Consider the following 16945-nt stretch of genomic DNA (forward strand, 5'->3'; position numbering starts at 1 on the left):
ACACCAGCCACAGAGTGACTAAAATCACAGGAGTACCAGCTGGGACTATAAACAAAGAGCGAAACTGATACTGTTTAGACAAGAAACAGAAACCGCAAGGTCTTTGATAACCCCTTGCCTTCATGGGCAGTTAAGACAGGAATAAAAAAATATGTAACTGACTATACGTTTACCTAAACCACCGTGACTCACAGTTGGCCAAATGCCTCTTATTTGGTTCATCTTAATTGTACTGTGAAAGAAAAAGCTTTTTTTGTGCTTTAGGAAACTGTTAGACTGGGACAATGAGGGATGGGGTTTTGATAATCAGGTTGTATTGCATCTATGTACACATTACACATGCTACAAGTCTACCCCCTACTGCTGTTGGCTAGTCTTGTTGTTTGTTTACAGTATGAGTGTGGTGTGTGTGAGTGTACACAACCTCCCGCTCTGCTATCTGATGTTTGTTACAAACTTTTTGGGTCAACCTCACATTAAATAATGCTGTCAACCTAGCATAAAATGCTTATTGATATGGGAAATGAAATGTGGTTTCACAACAAAGCATTCCTGCTCTGCTATCTGATGTTTATTAAACTTTTCCATTGTGTTTATGGAAGAAAGGTTGCTCCTCGGTGTACTAACTCAGTGTCATTGTCCTATTTTATGCAGGTAGAGGCAGATGATGTGCTCACCAAAGAGGAACAGATCGGCCTGTTGTTCAAAGCCAAACGGAAGTGTGAGGTAGCCATCAGGAACAAACACAAGCCTGGTGGTGAGTTTTAAATCGATTTTTAAATGTACTTTTTCTCAGATAAAAGTTATTTAAATCTGATGTGTCAGCCTACCCCTTTTTTTATTGACATGAAAATGGTCCTGTCATGTTGATATTGGATAAATTACATACTGTATGTGGCTCTCTGCACAGTTAAATTAAATCTCTGTTGGTTCACTGCCTGCTCTGCCTGCTCTGTTAACCAGGCATGAATGTAGTTATGTCACATTGAAACCTGAGGGCATATCATAAGTATAAGCATTATTTTGTCTACTACTGTGTGTTGTCTCAGCAGAAAAATCACACACAGAGCAGAGGAAACAGTCGACTAAGAGGCTGAGATGTATAGATTATTGAGCGAGTCAGAACTCAAAACAGGCATTCTGTAGGAATAATGATTTGACTGACAGAACGTCGGAAAATGGAAGCTTATTTTTTAGAGCCTGTCACAAGATAATGAATTATCTTGTGGAGAAAATGGTTTCCTTTGTCACTATTTGAATCATATTAGTCAAATTAGTGTGAATGCTGATGGCATTGATCCAATCCCAGATTGTAGCTTTAATATGGAGCATTCATTCAGGACAATTACGTATAGTACCATGGCTGGACTATAGTTTGAAATTAAGAGTTGAACATTTTATTCTATTTCTTCCTGTATGGTTAGGGTGGTCGGGGGATTTTTGAGAGAAGCTGATCCAGTCTGTATTTGTTTACTTGTGGTTGTGCGAATGACCGTCACTTTCAGGCAGACCCCAGATTTTCCGTGTCTGTGGTCAGTATATATTTTTTCAGTTTGATTATTCTAAAGAGGTTTTTGATTCCATATCCAGACAGTCATATTATTTTCTCTTTAACCCTGGTTCATTGTGGTCTTGTGTTCTTTCTGTGTTGGAAACAGACACATCCTTTCTCGTAAATGATACAATACAAATACAAATTTGTATTGTACTGTAGAACTAAGAAATACAAATGGTTGATGGATTCCCAGTAGTTATATTATCTCTCACAATATTCCCCAAATGTGCACAGATTCTGCAAATGTTCACAGCTTTCAGGCTTAACTTGAAATAGAACATCTTTTTTTTTAAGGTCATCAATCATCATCAATCATCAAAAGACGTGTCGGTACGATATGGTTTCAGTGTTTAAAAGGGAAAGGGTAAAGCATGCCTGTGGTCCTCAAAGTGTATTGATCAGAATGATCCCAGACACTAACACTAAGCAGAGCACTTGGAGCCACATTAGAGCTGTCTAAGATGAGCCTCCTTACCACCTCTGACCACCATCAGCCCTAATGCAGCTTGACATGTCTTGCGTGTCACTGTCGTATGAGGCGTTATTATTTTTTCCAGGTTGCTTGGGGGTACAATTCCAGGGTAGATTTCATCCTTCAACAGCTTCCTCCTTCGTCATTTGGGAGAGTATTTGAAATTTTAAATGGAGTATGTGTTAAGTCGACCTAATATTTTATTACCATAGAGAATCTTACCTCCAGTTTTGGTCGGTTTCTTTTTAAATTAGTCCATTTGTGAAATGGACAGAAATGCAAATCACAAATTTAAATAATTGTCTTTAAAAACCTCTTAAGGATCGGACCCTTTTTTTCCTTTCAATTTTCGCCTAAAATGATTTACCCAAATCTAACTGCCTGTAGCTCAGGACCTGAAGTAAGGATATGCACATTCTTGATACCATTTGAAAGGAAACACATTGACGTTTGTGGAAATGTTTAATTAATGTATGAGAATATAACACATTAGATCTGGTAAAAGATAATAGAAAGAAAAAACGTTTTTTTTGTACCATCATTAAAATGCAAGAGAAAGGCCAGGTGCAGTTTAGATTTTGGTCACTAGATGGCATCAGTGTGTGTGCAAAGTTTTGGACTGATCCAATGAAACATTGCGTTTCTGTTAAAATGTTTGTATCAAGACTGCCCAAATGTGCCTAATTGGTTTATTAATAACTTTTCAAGTTCATAAATGTGCAATCTCCTCAAACAATAGCATGGTATTATTTCACTGTTATAGCTACTGTAAATTGGACAGTGCAGTTAGATTAACAATAATTTAAGCTTTCTGCCAATATCAGATATGTCTGTGTCCTGGGAAATTGTCTTGTACTTACAACCTCATGTTAATCGCATTAGACTACGTTAGCGCAACCCTCCCGCAGGGGACCCACCGATCCTGTAGAGGTGATAATACATACACACAACAAGTAGGTCACATGGGGGAGAGGCGTTGTGCCGTGAGGTGTTTCTTTATTTGGTTTTTGAAACCAGGTTTGCTGTTCACTTGCGCTATATAAGATGAAAGGCAGTTGCATGCACTCATGGCTCTATATAGTACTGTATGTTTCCTTGAATCTGTTCTGGATCTGGGGACTGTAAAAATAACCCTGGTGGCATACCTGGTGGGGTAAGTGTGTAAGTGCTGTGTGTAAGTTGGCTATGCAAACAATTTGGAATTTCCAACACATTAATGTTTCTGATATGCTGAACACACCACTCGTGTTGCAAAATAAATGTACACATACATGCTATTCAATCATTGCACCCACATTGCTCGCGCGCATCAACAAGCGTCTGTGTAGCCAGGTGCTAAAATATAACTTGTTTCTAATCTCAGCAAAAAATGTACCTCCTCTCACTGTCAACTGTGTTTATTTTCAGTAAACTTAACATGTGTAAATATTTGTATGAACATAACAAGATTCAACAACTGAGACATAAACTGAACAAGTTCCACAGACATGTGACTAACAGAAATGGAATAATGTGTCCCTGATCAAAGGGGGGGTCAAAATCAAAAGTAACAGTCAGTATCTGGTGTGGCCACCAGCTGCATTAAGTACTGCAGTGCATCTCCTTCCATGGACTGCACCAGATTTGCCAGTTCTTGTTGTGAGATGTTACCCCACTCTTCCACCAAGGCACCTGCAAGTTTCCCGACATTTTGGGGGGGAATGTCCCTAGCCCTCACCCTCCGATCCAACAGGTCCCAGACCTGCTCAATGGGATTGAGATCCGGTCTCTTCGCTGGCCATAGCAGAGCACTGACATTCCTGTCTTGCAGGAACGAACAGAACGAGCAGTATGGCTGGTGGCATTGTCATGCTGAAGGGTCATGTCAGGATGAGCCTGCAGGAAGGGTACAACATGAGGGAGGAGGAGGTCTTCCCTGTAAACGCACAGCGTTGAGATTGCCTGCAATGACAACAAGCTTAGTCCAATGATGCTGTGACACACCGCCCCAGACCATGACGGACCGTCCACCACCAAATCGATCCCGCTCCACAGTACAGGCCTCGGTGTAACAACGATAAACACGAATCCGACCATCACTCCTGGTGAAACAAACCCGCGACTCGTCAGTGAAGAGCACTTTTTGCCAGTCCTGTCTGGTCCTGTGACGGTGGGTTTGTGCCCATAGACGACGTTGTTGCCGGTGATGTCTGGTGAAGCCCTGCCTTACAACAGGCCTACAAGCCCTCAGTCCATCCTTTCTCAGCCTATTGCGGACAGTCTGAGCACTGATGGAGGGATTGTGCGTTTTTGGCAGTTGTTGTTGCCATCCTGTACCTGTCCTGTGGGTTTGATGTTCGGATGTTAGTCAGTCTTTCCTCAACTCTTAGCCAAGAGAGACTGGCATGCATAGTATTAATATTACCCCTCTGATTACAATGCAGAGCAACACTTGCCGCTCTGTTCTGGGACAGCTACAGCTTAACTAGGTATTTCATGCAGCACATGACCATATGACTGGACAATAAAATAAGATAAAACTAGAGCCTGCAGGATTTACTTTGTGGCGTGGGGTGTCAAAAAAGCAGAGCATCTCTTTATTACGGACAGACCTCTGCCCATCTTTACAACCATTGAATCTATGTTTTGACCATGACAGTTTACGATCTAAGGTAAAAGTAATTTAGTCTCAACTTGTTCAACAGCCATACCATTCATTACCAGATTCAGCTAAGGTCTAGAATTTAGGGCATTATTTTTTCCAAATACAATGCTCTTAGTTGTAGAGATGTTCAGGACCAGTTTATTACTGGCCACTCATTCCAAAACAGACTGCAACTATTTAAGGGCTTCAGTGAATTCATTAGCTGTGGTTGCTGATGTATATGTGGTTGAATCATCAGCATACACGGACACACATGCTTTGTTTAATGCCAGTGGCGGGTCATTGGTAAAAATAGAAAACAGAGGGCCTAAAGAGCTGCCATGCGGTACAACGCAGTTTACATTTTTGACATTAGAGAGGCTTCCATTAAAACACAACCTCTGAGTTCTATTAGATTGCCATATCATGGATTCAGAGCTGAGGTTGAAAAGCCATAATACATACGTTTTCTGAACAGGTTATTGTCAATAATATCAAAGGCTGCACTGAAATCTAACAGTACAGCTCCCACAATCTTCTTATTATGAATGCATTTTAACCAATCATCAGTCATTTGTGTCAGTGCAGTACATGTTGAGTGCCCTTCTATATAAGTGTGCTGAAATTGTTAATTTGTTACAGAGAAATAGTATTGTATTTGGTCAAACATAATTGTTTCCAACAGTTTGCTAAGAGCTGGCAGCAAGCTGATAGGTCTACTGTTAGAACCAGTAAAGGTTGCTTTATCACTCTTAGGCAGTGGAATGACTTTGGCTTCCCTCCAGGCCTGAGGACAAAGACATTCCTCTAGGCTCAGACTAAATATATGACAGATAGGAGTGGCTATAAAGTCAGCTACCATCCTCAGTCGCTATCCATCTAAGTTGTCATTGTCAGGAGGTTTGCCATTGTTGATCGATAACAATCATTTTCCCACCTCTCCCACACTAACTTACAATGCATTTTTTTAATTGTTAGTTTTTTTATGCATGAATTAGGATGGCTCACTGTTCATTATTGGCATTTCCTGCCTAGGTTTTCCCATTTTGCCAATGAAGTAATCGGCCAAAGATACCAATTTCATGAAGCTCCCGACGAACAGTTCTTATGCTGACGTTGCTTCCAGAGGCAGTTAGGAACCCGTTCTGTGAGCTTGTGTGGCATTCAAGGCTGAGCCGTTGTTGCTCTTAGATGTTTTCACTTCACAATAACATCACTTACAGTTGACCGGGGCTCTAGCAGGGCAGACCTTTGACAAACTTGTTGGAAAGGTGGCATCCTATGACGATGCCACTTCAAAGGTCATTGAGCTCTTCAGTAAGGCCATTTTTCTGTCAATGTTTGTCTATGGAGATTGCATGCCTGTGCTCAATTTTATACGGGTGTGGCTGAAATAACCAGAATCCATTCATTTGAAGGGTTGTCCACATACTTTTGTATATACTGTATAGTGTGTCATTGACCTTGGCTTCATAATAGTTTTTCTTCTTTTTGTTGAGTCTAGCTAGTCACATCATTTCTTAATTTGCAGTCAGCCAGTCAGATGTCCAGCCAGACTTATTAGAACCTTCTTTTGCCCAATCTCTTTCAACCATAAAGTTTTTAAATTCCTCCTCAATCCATGGAGTCTTAAATTCTAATTAATAACCTCTTAAATGTATTGGCAAAATGTAGATTTCTAAATATACATACATATACATACCCTAAAGTAGGTGCTATTCCTGTGTAATTACATGATTCTGACATGGTATGTTTGGAAAGAAGACATCTGGGAGATGAAAGAAGACATCTGGGAGATTATGAGGAAATTAGCAGAAGATAGTTTGGAGTTACGTAGGCCAGAATACACAAGATCAAGAACACTCTGTTCTTTTATTTGAATTACTGATGACTAGAGCAGGAAACACATCAGATGGCTTCCACAACATTGTGAGCAATATCAGAAAAAATGGGATTAATAGACCTAACAACTAGAAATGGACAAATGTTGTAGTAAGTGGTGTCAGGTGTGGTCACGGGACGCTTCCAAGTGTCCCTAAACCTCTCCAAAGTGGCATATGTCTGTAAATTATATAATTCCAGTGCTTTTATATATTTGAAATCCCTAAATACAATTTGTTTAGTAAAAAACACAATTTGTATCACATCAACCTCACTCAAACATTGTGGTGGTGTTATGGAGTATCCAGGCTACATTCAAGTGTCCTTTCAACCTCTCCAAAGTGTCTGAATGTGGTAATTGGACTGTGTTTGCGCACAGGATGTGCATAAAAGTTATTGTTCACTATTACAAACTGAAGTTCTGCATCGTCAACCTCTCTCAAACATTGTGGCGGTGTCGGGGGACGTACAGGGGATATGGATATCTACATCGCGTAAGCAGGCATATTTTTTATGCGCAAAGATATAGTCACTTGGTAGACATTCGACATTGCCATTAAGTCATACGTCATCAGATAACAGGCTAGATTTGTTCCTACCAACCTAAGGATTCATTTGATAACCCCCCCCCATGTAGCTATAACTCAAACACAGACCAAATTGAAGCTTACCTTGTAAGATGTTTGCTGTTTGGTGAAAACGTTGCGTAATATGATTATTTTGACTCTCGGGGGCTGTTGATCAATAACTGTAGGTCACAGGCAGACAAATAAGATATCCTCATGATCTGTGAAGTCCCAGCTTTCAGTGTGTGTTAACTAAAAGCAGGCACCAGAGAGAGCATCCTGACTGGTTGCATCACTAGCTGGTATGGCAACTGCTCGGCCTCCAACCACAAGGCATTAGAGGGTAGTGCGAACGGCCCAGTACATCACTGGGGCGAAGCTTCTTGCCATCCAGGACCTCTATACCAGGCGGTGTCAGAGGAATGCCCTAAAAATTGTTTAAAACTCCAGCCACCCTAGTCATAGACTGTCCTCTCTGCTACCGCACGGCAAGCGGTACCGGAGCACCAAGTCTAGGTCCAAGAGGCTTGTAAAACAGCTTCTATCCCCCAAGCCATTAGACTCCTTAACAGCTAGTCAAATGGTTACCCAGACTATTTGCATAGCCTTTACACCACTGCTACTCTCTGTTGTCATCTATGCATAGTCACTTTAACTCTACCTACATGTACAGTTGAAGTCTGAAGTTTACATACACCTTAGCCAAATACATTTAAACTCAGTTTTTCACAATCCCTGACATCTAATCTTAGTACAAATTCCCTGTCTTAGGTCAGTTAGGATCACCACTTTATTTTAAGAATGTGAAATGTCTGAATAATAGTAGAGAGAATGATTTCAGCTTTTATTTATTTCATCACATTCCTAGTGGGTCAGACGTTTACATACACTCAATTAGTATTTGGTAGCATTGCCTTTAAATTGTTTAAAACTTGGGGCAAACATTTCAGGTAGCCTTCCACACGCTTCCCATAATAAGTTAGATGAATTTTGGCTGACAGAGCTGGTGTAACTGAGTCAGGTTTGTAGGCCTCTTTGCTCGCACACTCTTTTTCACTTCTACCCACAAATGTTCTATAGGATTGAGGTCAGCGCTTTGTGATGGCCACTCCAATACCTTGACTTTGTTGTACTTAAGCAATTTTTCCACAACTTTGGAAGTATGCTTGGGGTCATTGTCCATTTGGAAGACCCATTTGCAACCAAGCTTTAACTTCCTGACTGATGTCATGAGATGTTGCTTCAATATATTCACAATTTTCCTACCTCGTGATGCTATCTATTTTGTGAAGTGCACCAGCCCTCCTGCAGCAAAGCACCCCCACAATATGATTCTGCCACTCTCGTACTTCACAGTTGGGATGGTGTTCTTCGGCTTGCAAGCCTCCCCCTTTTTCCTCCAAACATAACGATGGTCATTATGGCCAAACAGTTCTATTTTTGTTTCATCAGACCAGGTCGTGGCTGATTTCTTTAGAATTTCCCATGATGTCAAGCAAAGAGGGACTGAGCTTGAAGTTAGGCCTTGAAATACATCCACAGGTACACCTCCAATTGACTCAAATGATGTCAATTAGCCTATCGGAAGCCATGACATAATTTTCTGGAATTTTCAAAGCTGTTTAACGGCACAGTCAACTTAGTGTATGTACACTTGTGACCCACTGGAGTTGTAATACAGTGAATTATAAGTGAAATAATGTCTGTAAACATTTGTTGAAAAAATTACTTGTCACGCACAAAGTAGATGTCCTATCTCAACCGGTGTCCCCGCACATTGACTCTATTTGTACCCCCCTGTATATAGTCGCTATTGTTATTTTACTTGTTACTTTTCTCTGTATTTTTTTTGTTACTTTTCTCTGCATTGTTGGTTAGGAGCTCATAAGTAAGCATTTCACTGCACATGGAAAAATCACATTTTATTAGTCACGTGTTTATTTAATTTATGCTTCACAATGCTAACCGGAAGGTAGGTTGCAGCCATCTTGAATTGAGGTCATCGGCTCGGCCTGCCCTTATAAATTAGTGTACCCATATATGGTAGTAATGCTTCTTATTTATCACATCAGCCCAAATATTTTAACATCAAACAATCATTTTATCCCCACATAATTTCAATGAAATTACATTGAACCACGGTGGGTGCATCAGACATGACTACTTAACCTGTATACCTGGTGACGCTGTCAGAGAGTAGTAGAATCGACTTAGCCTGGTGGCTGTATCCTGACCCCTTTTTGAAAGGTTGCACACTATCAATGCGAGACCCAAATGCAAACACAGGAGGCAGATGGTTGGAGTCCTACAAATGTTTATTAATCCAAAGGGGTAGGCAAGAGAATGGTCGTGGACAGGCAAAAAGGTCAAAACCAGATCAGAGTCCAGGAGGTACAGGCTCATGGTCAAGGCAGGCAGAATGGTCAGGCAGGCGGGTACAAAGTCCATCAACAGGCAAGGGTAAAAAAAATTAAAAAGATTTTAAAAAGCAAGAGAACGTGTAAACTGCTGGTTGACTTGGAAACATACAAGACAAACTGGCACAGAGAGACAGGAAACACAGTGATAAATACACTGGGGAAAATAAGCGACACCTGGAGGTGGTGGAGACGACCACAAGGACAGGTGAAACAGATCAGGGCGTGACACACACGTCTTCACAATCATAGCTCAGCTGAAGCTGAAATGTGGGTATGAATATTACCTACCTCTCAAAGAGAGAGGAAAGGCTAGGGTGTACTTTCTGCCTGAAAAAGCTTTCAATGCCTTATTTGGTGTGCTTGATTAATTCCGTATTCTTTTTACTTTATAATTTCGAGCTTTTTCATTTGAACTTAATTTCAACCTAATGTGCACATTGTTTATTAGGTGGCAAATACTTTGACATCGTTATGTTCTGTACAGTATAGCCTTTGCTGTAGTTAGTCTCATGATGACCCTGTAGAATTTTGTACCGTTGTACGCTGAGAGTCAGGAAGTTCAGGGAGTGAATACATTTAATAAATAAACAAATTTGAACAACAAAAAAAAAAGAAACACCGACAGATACAGAAACAATAACGCCTAGGGAAGGAACCAAAGGGAGTGACATAAATAGGGCAGGTAATCAGGGAGGGGATGGAGTCCAGGTGAGTGTCAATAAGCGCTGGTGCACATGACGATGGTGACAGGTGCGCGTAATAATCAGTGGTCTGGTGACCTAGAGGTCAGAGAGGGAGTATACGTGACACAATGACAGAGGAAACTCTTGCTGTTAACTGGCCATTTATGTTTTATGAATAGTTTTTATTTTTGTAATGTTGACGACATTGGCTAAGAAAAGTGTGCCCTTTATTTGGAATGGGCTAAAGCTCATTTTGGTCTCCTCTATTGTGGAAAAACCTTAACTTGCATGCTGACTCAAACTCAAAGAGTGAATACATTTTTGAGGTGTTTGGCTTTTCTTCCAGATTTGTCTTTAACCATGTCTTATGTGAGCACCCTTTGGTGTTATGTGCCACTGTAAACTGGTGGTTAGCCAAACTATTATTAGAACTGTGGAGGGATGACTGTTTCAAATGGTTTGCACCGTGTGGTAGTAAAATGAGCAAATAGTAATGAACTGATCTTTCTATTCTAGCTATTTTGAAAGTGGTGGCTGGTAGGGTGGTGGGCCAACCTCAGCCCAAGGCCCAGGTCTTGTTTAGTGTTGCAGTGTTTCACTGTGAAGTCCTATCTATTTGTTATTATTTCTCATTTGTGCCTTAAATACACATGAGTTCTCCATTACTTCCCTGAGACAACGTTTTCATTGAGGGAGACACTGAGGTTTGCCTGGTTAGGTCAGTGGAGGGATGTGGGCTCAAGACCCCAGACCTTGCAGTGTGTGAAAATAGCTCAGCATTCAAACCTGTGGTCTTGGTGTAAAATCATAAAAGCTTGCAACTATCAAAACTACTGCGATATGTTTTGACATCTGCAAGACTTGAATCAAATGACTGGAGGGAAAAAGAAATCGTTATTATAAACCTCAATTACATCACCAATCCCGAAGTTCCCCACTCCCCCATAGTCCCATTTATATTTAAATCATGGTCATGGAATTTTATAGGAAATTATATATGTGTATGTTCTGTGTTTAATTTGAGCCCGTTGGTAGGTGGTCCGATGGGTTATAAAAGTACAGTGAAAAGAAACTCAAACCTAAGACCGATTTCACTCCCAGGACATGTGGTCATTGATATGGAAAACCGGGAAGCATCTTAGGCTTCTCTCTCAGTCCAAAACCAGTTGAAAAAAAATACAAAGTGTGCTCTCTAATTATGATATCCGAATGATGGGCGATTTTGAAGGCACATAAAAATAATGCCGTCATAGCCTCTTTGTAACATTGATTACATGAATGAGAAAGTAATAGATTCCATAGCAAAAAGAAAACAGTTTTTGTTTTTTCCTTATCTAGTTATTAGTGGTGAGTGTGGGGAAGATGTTTTCAATAATAGAAAATGAAAGCGTAGCCAGAAAGTGGCTTCTGCCAGGGATCTGTGGGGAGAGGGTACTACATTCCCACTGTCGGAGGGCTAGGGTTTCTGCACCATTTGGTAAAGCTAACAATTAAGAATAATTTGGTTCTAAAATGCTACTGCTGCCCGCATGTATCAATGAGCATAAGGTTGCTTGACATCGATCTACGGTTTGTTCTGTTTGCCAAAGCAACAATTCCTTGTGAGTCTAAGGCGTTTTTTTGCAAACTTGCTTAAAGTGTACAAACAACAACATTACCGAGCTGTGCGCATACCCAGGGGGTGAGGAAGAAAGATTTTTTACAAGAGGGTAGAAATAAGAGAGGTTAGCAGAACTGCTAACTGCTTGACTCTGCTCTTCCACTGTGGTGAACTAGACTCCGTATTCAGTGGTGTACCATAGTATCTTTGTTTTTTTCCCAAGGGATCCAGAACCATGCACCATTGTCACTGTTGTTTTCTTGATTTTGCCTGGATTTTCCACAAATAAGATCCATATTGAAACCACTTTTAACAGAAGAGATGCGCTTTATGTTGAGGTGTGTGAGTGCTGCGGTAAGATCATAAACATTCAATAAATAGTGCATTTAGGCCTATGCCCCTCCTATGGATCATTAGAAACATGCCTGCATGGGCCTACTCTGTTATTTCCTGACTGCAACATTGCAAGTGTCCTTTTAATGCGGCGGAAGCAACAGACTAACAAGCATGTCTTTCTTGTGAGTTGGACGTAAACAGTGGAAGCAGATTCATGCCAAAACAAAGTACAATTAAAAACATTGAAGTATGATACATTTGCTTGAAAATGTTGACATTTTGAGGTGTTTTGGGAATGACATGCTTGTTTGTTTAGCCTTAGTTGTAGTTTTGCTGGAGAGCAGCAGCCACACATCTTCTCTGGATGATCAAACATACTGGTGTTGTGAACAAGGGACATTATATCCATTTCCTACTTACCAACCAATTAGCAGCCTACTGGGGCCATCTTTCTCTACATGCTGTTTATGATCATGACATTAGGTTAACGCTCATTTGTGTATCCTTTTCAGGGGACAGCACAATCTAAAAACAGCTACTCATTGGTGTCTTGGAATACAACAAAACCTAAGGCGACGTAATGTTGGAGCCAAGGCAGTGAACAGTCAGTCACTAGGCGTAAATGTCACTAGTGCTTTGGCTCTATTCCTGCAGATGGTTACTGCTCGCCGGAGTGGGATGGCATTGTTTGTTGGCCTGAGGGGTCTCCTGGAAAGCTGGTGTCCACTGCCTGTCCAGAGTACATTTACGACTTCAACCATAAAGGTAAGACAGGCCCTGGGTAGCCTGCAGTTCAATAGTTCTCTTTCACCGAGCTCATTTTCAGTTTTACGTCAAATGTGCGCACGCACGACTGTAAGTCGCTTTGGAAAAAAGTGAATGCTAAACGGCATATAGGTAATGGTGGTCACTATTGTACAATTTGAAAACAACCTCTTGTGTCTGCTTTACTCTGGAAGACGGCATGGGGCGTTGCTTTAGAATACATTTCTATAGTTACATCGACCCAACAAGATTTTGATCTTTAAAAACTTGAGTTCTTCATCTGACAAGTCTGTTACACTGGAAAAAGTACACATGATTTCTGATGTGATAACATTCTACCAAACTCCTAACATACTATTCACTTTGTTTCCTGGAAAAGGCCAACAGCCTTGGACATTTATTCTAGGAAATTGTCACGCATAGTATATCCTAGTATACAACACCAATATGTACTTACAGGTGAAAAGAAATTACACGTGCATTGTCATTCTGTTGTATTCTATGTGTTGTATTCTACAGGACTAGCCTATCGTCGCTGTGACAACAATGGGACATGGGAGCTGACCACTACCAACAACAAGACATGGGCAAACTACAGCGAATGTGCAAAATTCCTCTCGCACTATAACCAAAATAATGAGAAGGTGAGAGTCGTGTCTATCCTAGCGTGCATTTCTTCACACCATTAGACAATGCCAACGTTGTCAGGGATGTGACACAAAAGCAGTGGACAGGGACAATGGCCTTTGTGTGTCTTTTCTGAAAAAAAAGTGTGACATTATATGTCTATTTCAATCTATTCTATTGTTTGAGGGCAGTTCTCGCATTAGCCTACACAATCAATGTGGAGGTATTGGAATGTGTATGATATTGGACGTGTGATCTGATTGGTAAGATACTAGGCCCTCTTTACTGGTGTAGGCTAGGCCGCTTTTCATTTCTGTCACAATTCAGATGGAGCTGTAGGGGGATTTGTGTGTGAGTATACTGCAGGAGCTAGCTAGCTACTGCTCTGACGTCTCAATCATTCTCGAACCTCACATGTCTGTAACTTCTTGAACCTCTACAGTGTTCATTGTCTGTCTGCCATCCCCATTGTTAGACTTGTTTACATTCGGCTTTTTCTGATGCTTCTACTCATTTGCAGGAAACCTAACAATAACAAAATATATTTAGAAGATCAACATAAAAACCCTGTTTACCATTTAGATGAAGAAAGTCGCCAAATGGAACAAAAGATGTGTCCCCTCAGAAATGTGAGGCTACTTCAAATGAAAAGCAGACATGCTAATTCTTTACTATTGACTTATTTCCCCCTCGGAGATTATGTGAACATTGTTTGGAATGATTATACTTGTGTTTGGACCAAAGAATCCATTGCTAGATGAAACGAAGCGTTACCTCCATTGAACCCCTTCTTACAATCTGATATGATAGGCTTCTTCCTCTGACTTAAAAGTATTGGAGCAGAATTGGATATCGGGATAAAAGCTATATGACCGGCACAGCTCTCCAAAAATGGTGCTGTAGCCAGGAATTCGAGGAAAAGATTCAACATGTGGAAAATTTAAGAAAAATGTCTTAAACACTTTAAAGTAACTTTAACCATAGAAAGATACTGTTATGTCTTTACTTTGCTTAATTCCGTTATCATCAGAGGTCATTCCAATTCCATTCATTCAATTATTTATTATTTATTATTCAATTTTAATTGAAGGCAGTAAATTCAGGAAGCAAGCAAAAATTACAGTTCAATAATCTAAAAGAAAAAACATTTTCAATGACTTCTCAATAAACTGAACAGTAGAAGCTATTTCAAAAGTTTAGACATTTCTGAATTTTTTATTCAATTCACTTCCTGAATTGACTGCCTTCAATTCGAATTGAGCCCAAGTCTAGTGGTCAGCAGGTTGCCATGGCTAACAGGTTGCCATGGGTAACACTGGGCCATGTAAAAGGAGGCGGTAAGTAATCAGTCCCTGAATGACGAGTCGAGGGCGCTAAGCAGGAAATTGTTGAAAGCTACTCCCCACTCTTAAGCAAGGTTACTTAGCGGTTAGCTCCAGCCAAGGTTCAGAAAAGGTCATCCTGAGTACTGTAGATTGGATTCAGTCTGGTTTATCCAGCTATCTGCTTTTGGGCTTACTTCCATAATAACGTGCACCAGGGATCGCTTACTGCAACCCAAAGTATCTGGCTTCATATGGATATTAAACCAAACTTCTCTGGTCTCTCCCCCTTTTAACTGTGGGTCTCAACATTACGGTTGTGGGCGAGGATGTCATGGGTATCCTTCCATCCACATTTTGAGGAGAGGGCCCCTGATTTATTTCTTCTTATACTTCAAATGTTTGTTGATGGTCTCCCGGTCCCAGGACTCATAGCAGCAGCTATAGTTAATGAAAAATGCATATGCACCAAATTAAACCCTTCAGCCGTGCACCACAACTTAGGAACCCTTGGGTTTGGCACTGGGTCCCCATCCCTAAATGATAACAGCAGTGGAGTAGGCTCTGGTTACAGCAGGCCCCAGAGGAGTCTCTCCACTAGGCTGTGTTGATCCAGCAACCACGGGTAGCTAGCTAGAGTCCAGACCTGGATTCAAATAGTATTTGAAATACTTTGCGAGTTTGATTGAGTCCTGCCTTGAATGCCAGGTGAACAGGATTTATTTTAGACAGGCAAGCTCAATCAAGTGCAGCTAAAATATTTGAAATAAAACCAATCCTTTTTGAATCCATTTTTTTTTTTTTTTAGGGTCTCACCTCTCCAGCAGTATATCCTCTGGCTGCCTGCTCTGTGCTGTTATCTCCAGCTGGAAGCCCCAGCACGCACCACACCCCACCCCACCCAGGGCTTTTGTCAGTGTGGCACATCTCTCAAGCCAAATATTCTGTTTATTAGAAATCACCAACTCAGTCTGACACTTGGCGGGCATCCCATTGCCTGGTGGGCGTCAGTCCTCTGGTGGGCAGCTCACTGTCAGAAGTAACACACTATATTTTATTCGGAAACTAATCAGAGGCCTGAAAATGGTTGAACATCGTGAAATGACCTTTAGACCTTGGAATGGTTGCGCACCATGACGGCACCTTCTTTGAGGTTTAGGATGCATGGTGTTTGGTTTTTGGTCCGCAGCAGTTTTCTGTTTAGTAATGCGTAGCCTGCAACTGTGAGTAATTTTTTTGTCGTGAGTAACATTATCCTCAGTGCCTCTATAAAGGCTTAAACATTGAGGCACAGAGACCCTATGAAGGCGTTCAGCAGATTTATGGGGACAATATTGTGTAATTGGAATGCCCTGGGTCAATGACTTTTATGTTGTGAAACAATCAATGTAGCACACCAGGCACACCTATCAAACATCTATCACTTCCTCAAACAGGCTACTGTAAGTAGGCCGACACCTCTGAGTAGACAGTTCTCTCCTGACCTGCCACCTGATATGACTAACAATATCTCTCCTTCGTATGACCTTGTCTCTCTCAACAGGAAGTATTTGAACATCTGTACCTTATCCACACAGTGGGCTACTCCATCTCTCCCTTAACATTTCTCCTTCATACGACCTTCTCTCTCAACAGGAAGTATTTGACCGTTTGTACCTCATCTACACAGTGGGCTACTCCATCTCTCTGGGATCACTTATGGTGGCTGTGATCATCCTGGGTTATTTCCGGTGAGTAGTACTTGTTGTCATTGGGAAAATTCCTTCCTCAGTCCATATTGTATCTCCCACCAAATCTCTCATCGAATGTTTTGTGTGGCGAAACAAAGAGACAAAGCCTGCAAAATGTGTTTGTATAATGTTTTACCTTTGCTTTTCCATGATCGTTTGACTTTTAAAAGGATTAGAGGTTGGCTGCCTTTTGAGGTTGTTGCCTTGGAGCCAGCATGTAATTGTGAATCATGCCTCATCTTGCTGGCATTTACTGTATATTCTTTGTTATTTTCATACTTATTCATCTCAGACCCCAGAGATCCATAGGAAAGCCGTGGTTAGTGCGTATTGTTATTATATTTACTTGGTGGTATGTTTACATG

At 41.0% G+C, this 16945-nt stretch overlaps 1 protein-coding gene across 1 annotated transcript in view; it reads left to right on the forward strand.

Moving 5' to 3' along the window:
• Positions 1-16945, forward strand: part of LOC109871517 (parathyroid hormone/parathyroid hormone-related peptide receptor-like) — a 104473-nt gene that overhangs the window by 60950 nt on the left and 26578 nt on the right. The window contains exons 4-7 of the mRNA XM_031806396.1: positions 655-757; positions 12791-12901; positions 13421-13545; positions 16486-16580. Coding sequence (XP_031662256.1) covers positions 655-757; positions 12791-12901; positions 13421-13545; positions 16486-16580 — 434 coding nt within the window. The remainder of the gene's footprint in view (positions 1-654; positions 758-12790; positions 12902-13420; positions 13546-16485; positions 16581-16945) is intronic.

The sequence above is a fragment of the Oncorhynchus kisutch genome, linkage group LG27 (genome assembly GCF_002021735.2).
Source record: "Oncorhynchus kisutch isolate 150728-3 linkage group LG27, Okis_V2, whole genome shotgun sequence".
Taxonomy (NCBI): Eukaryota; Metazoa; Chordata; class Actinopteri; order Salmoniformes; family Salmonidae; genus Oncorhynchus; species Oncorhynchus kisutch.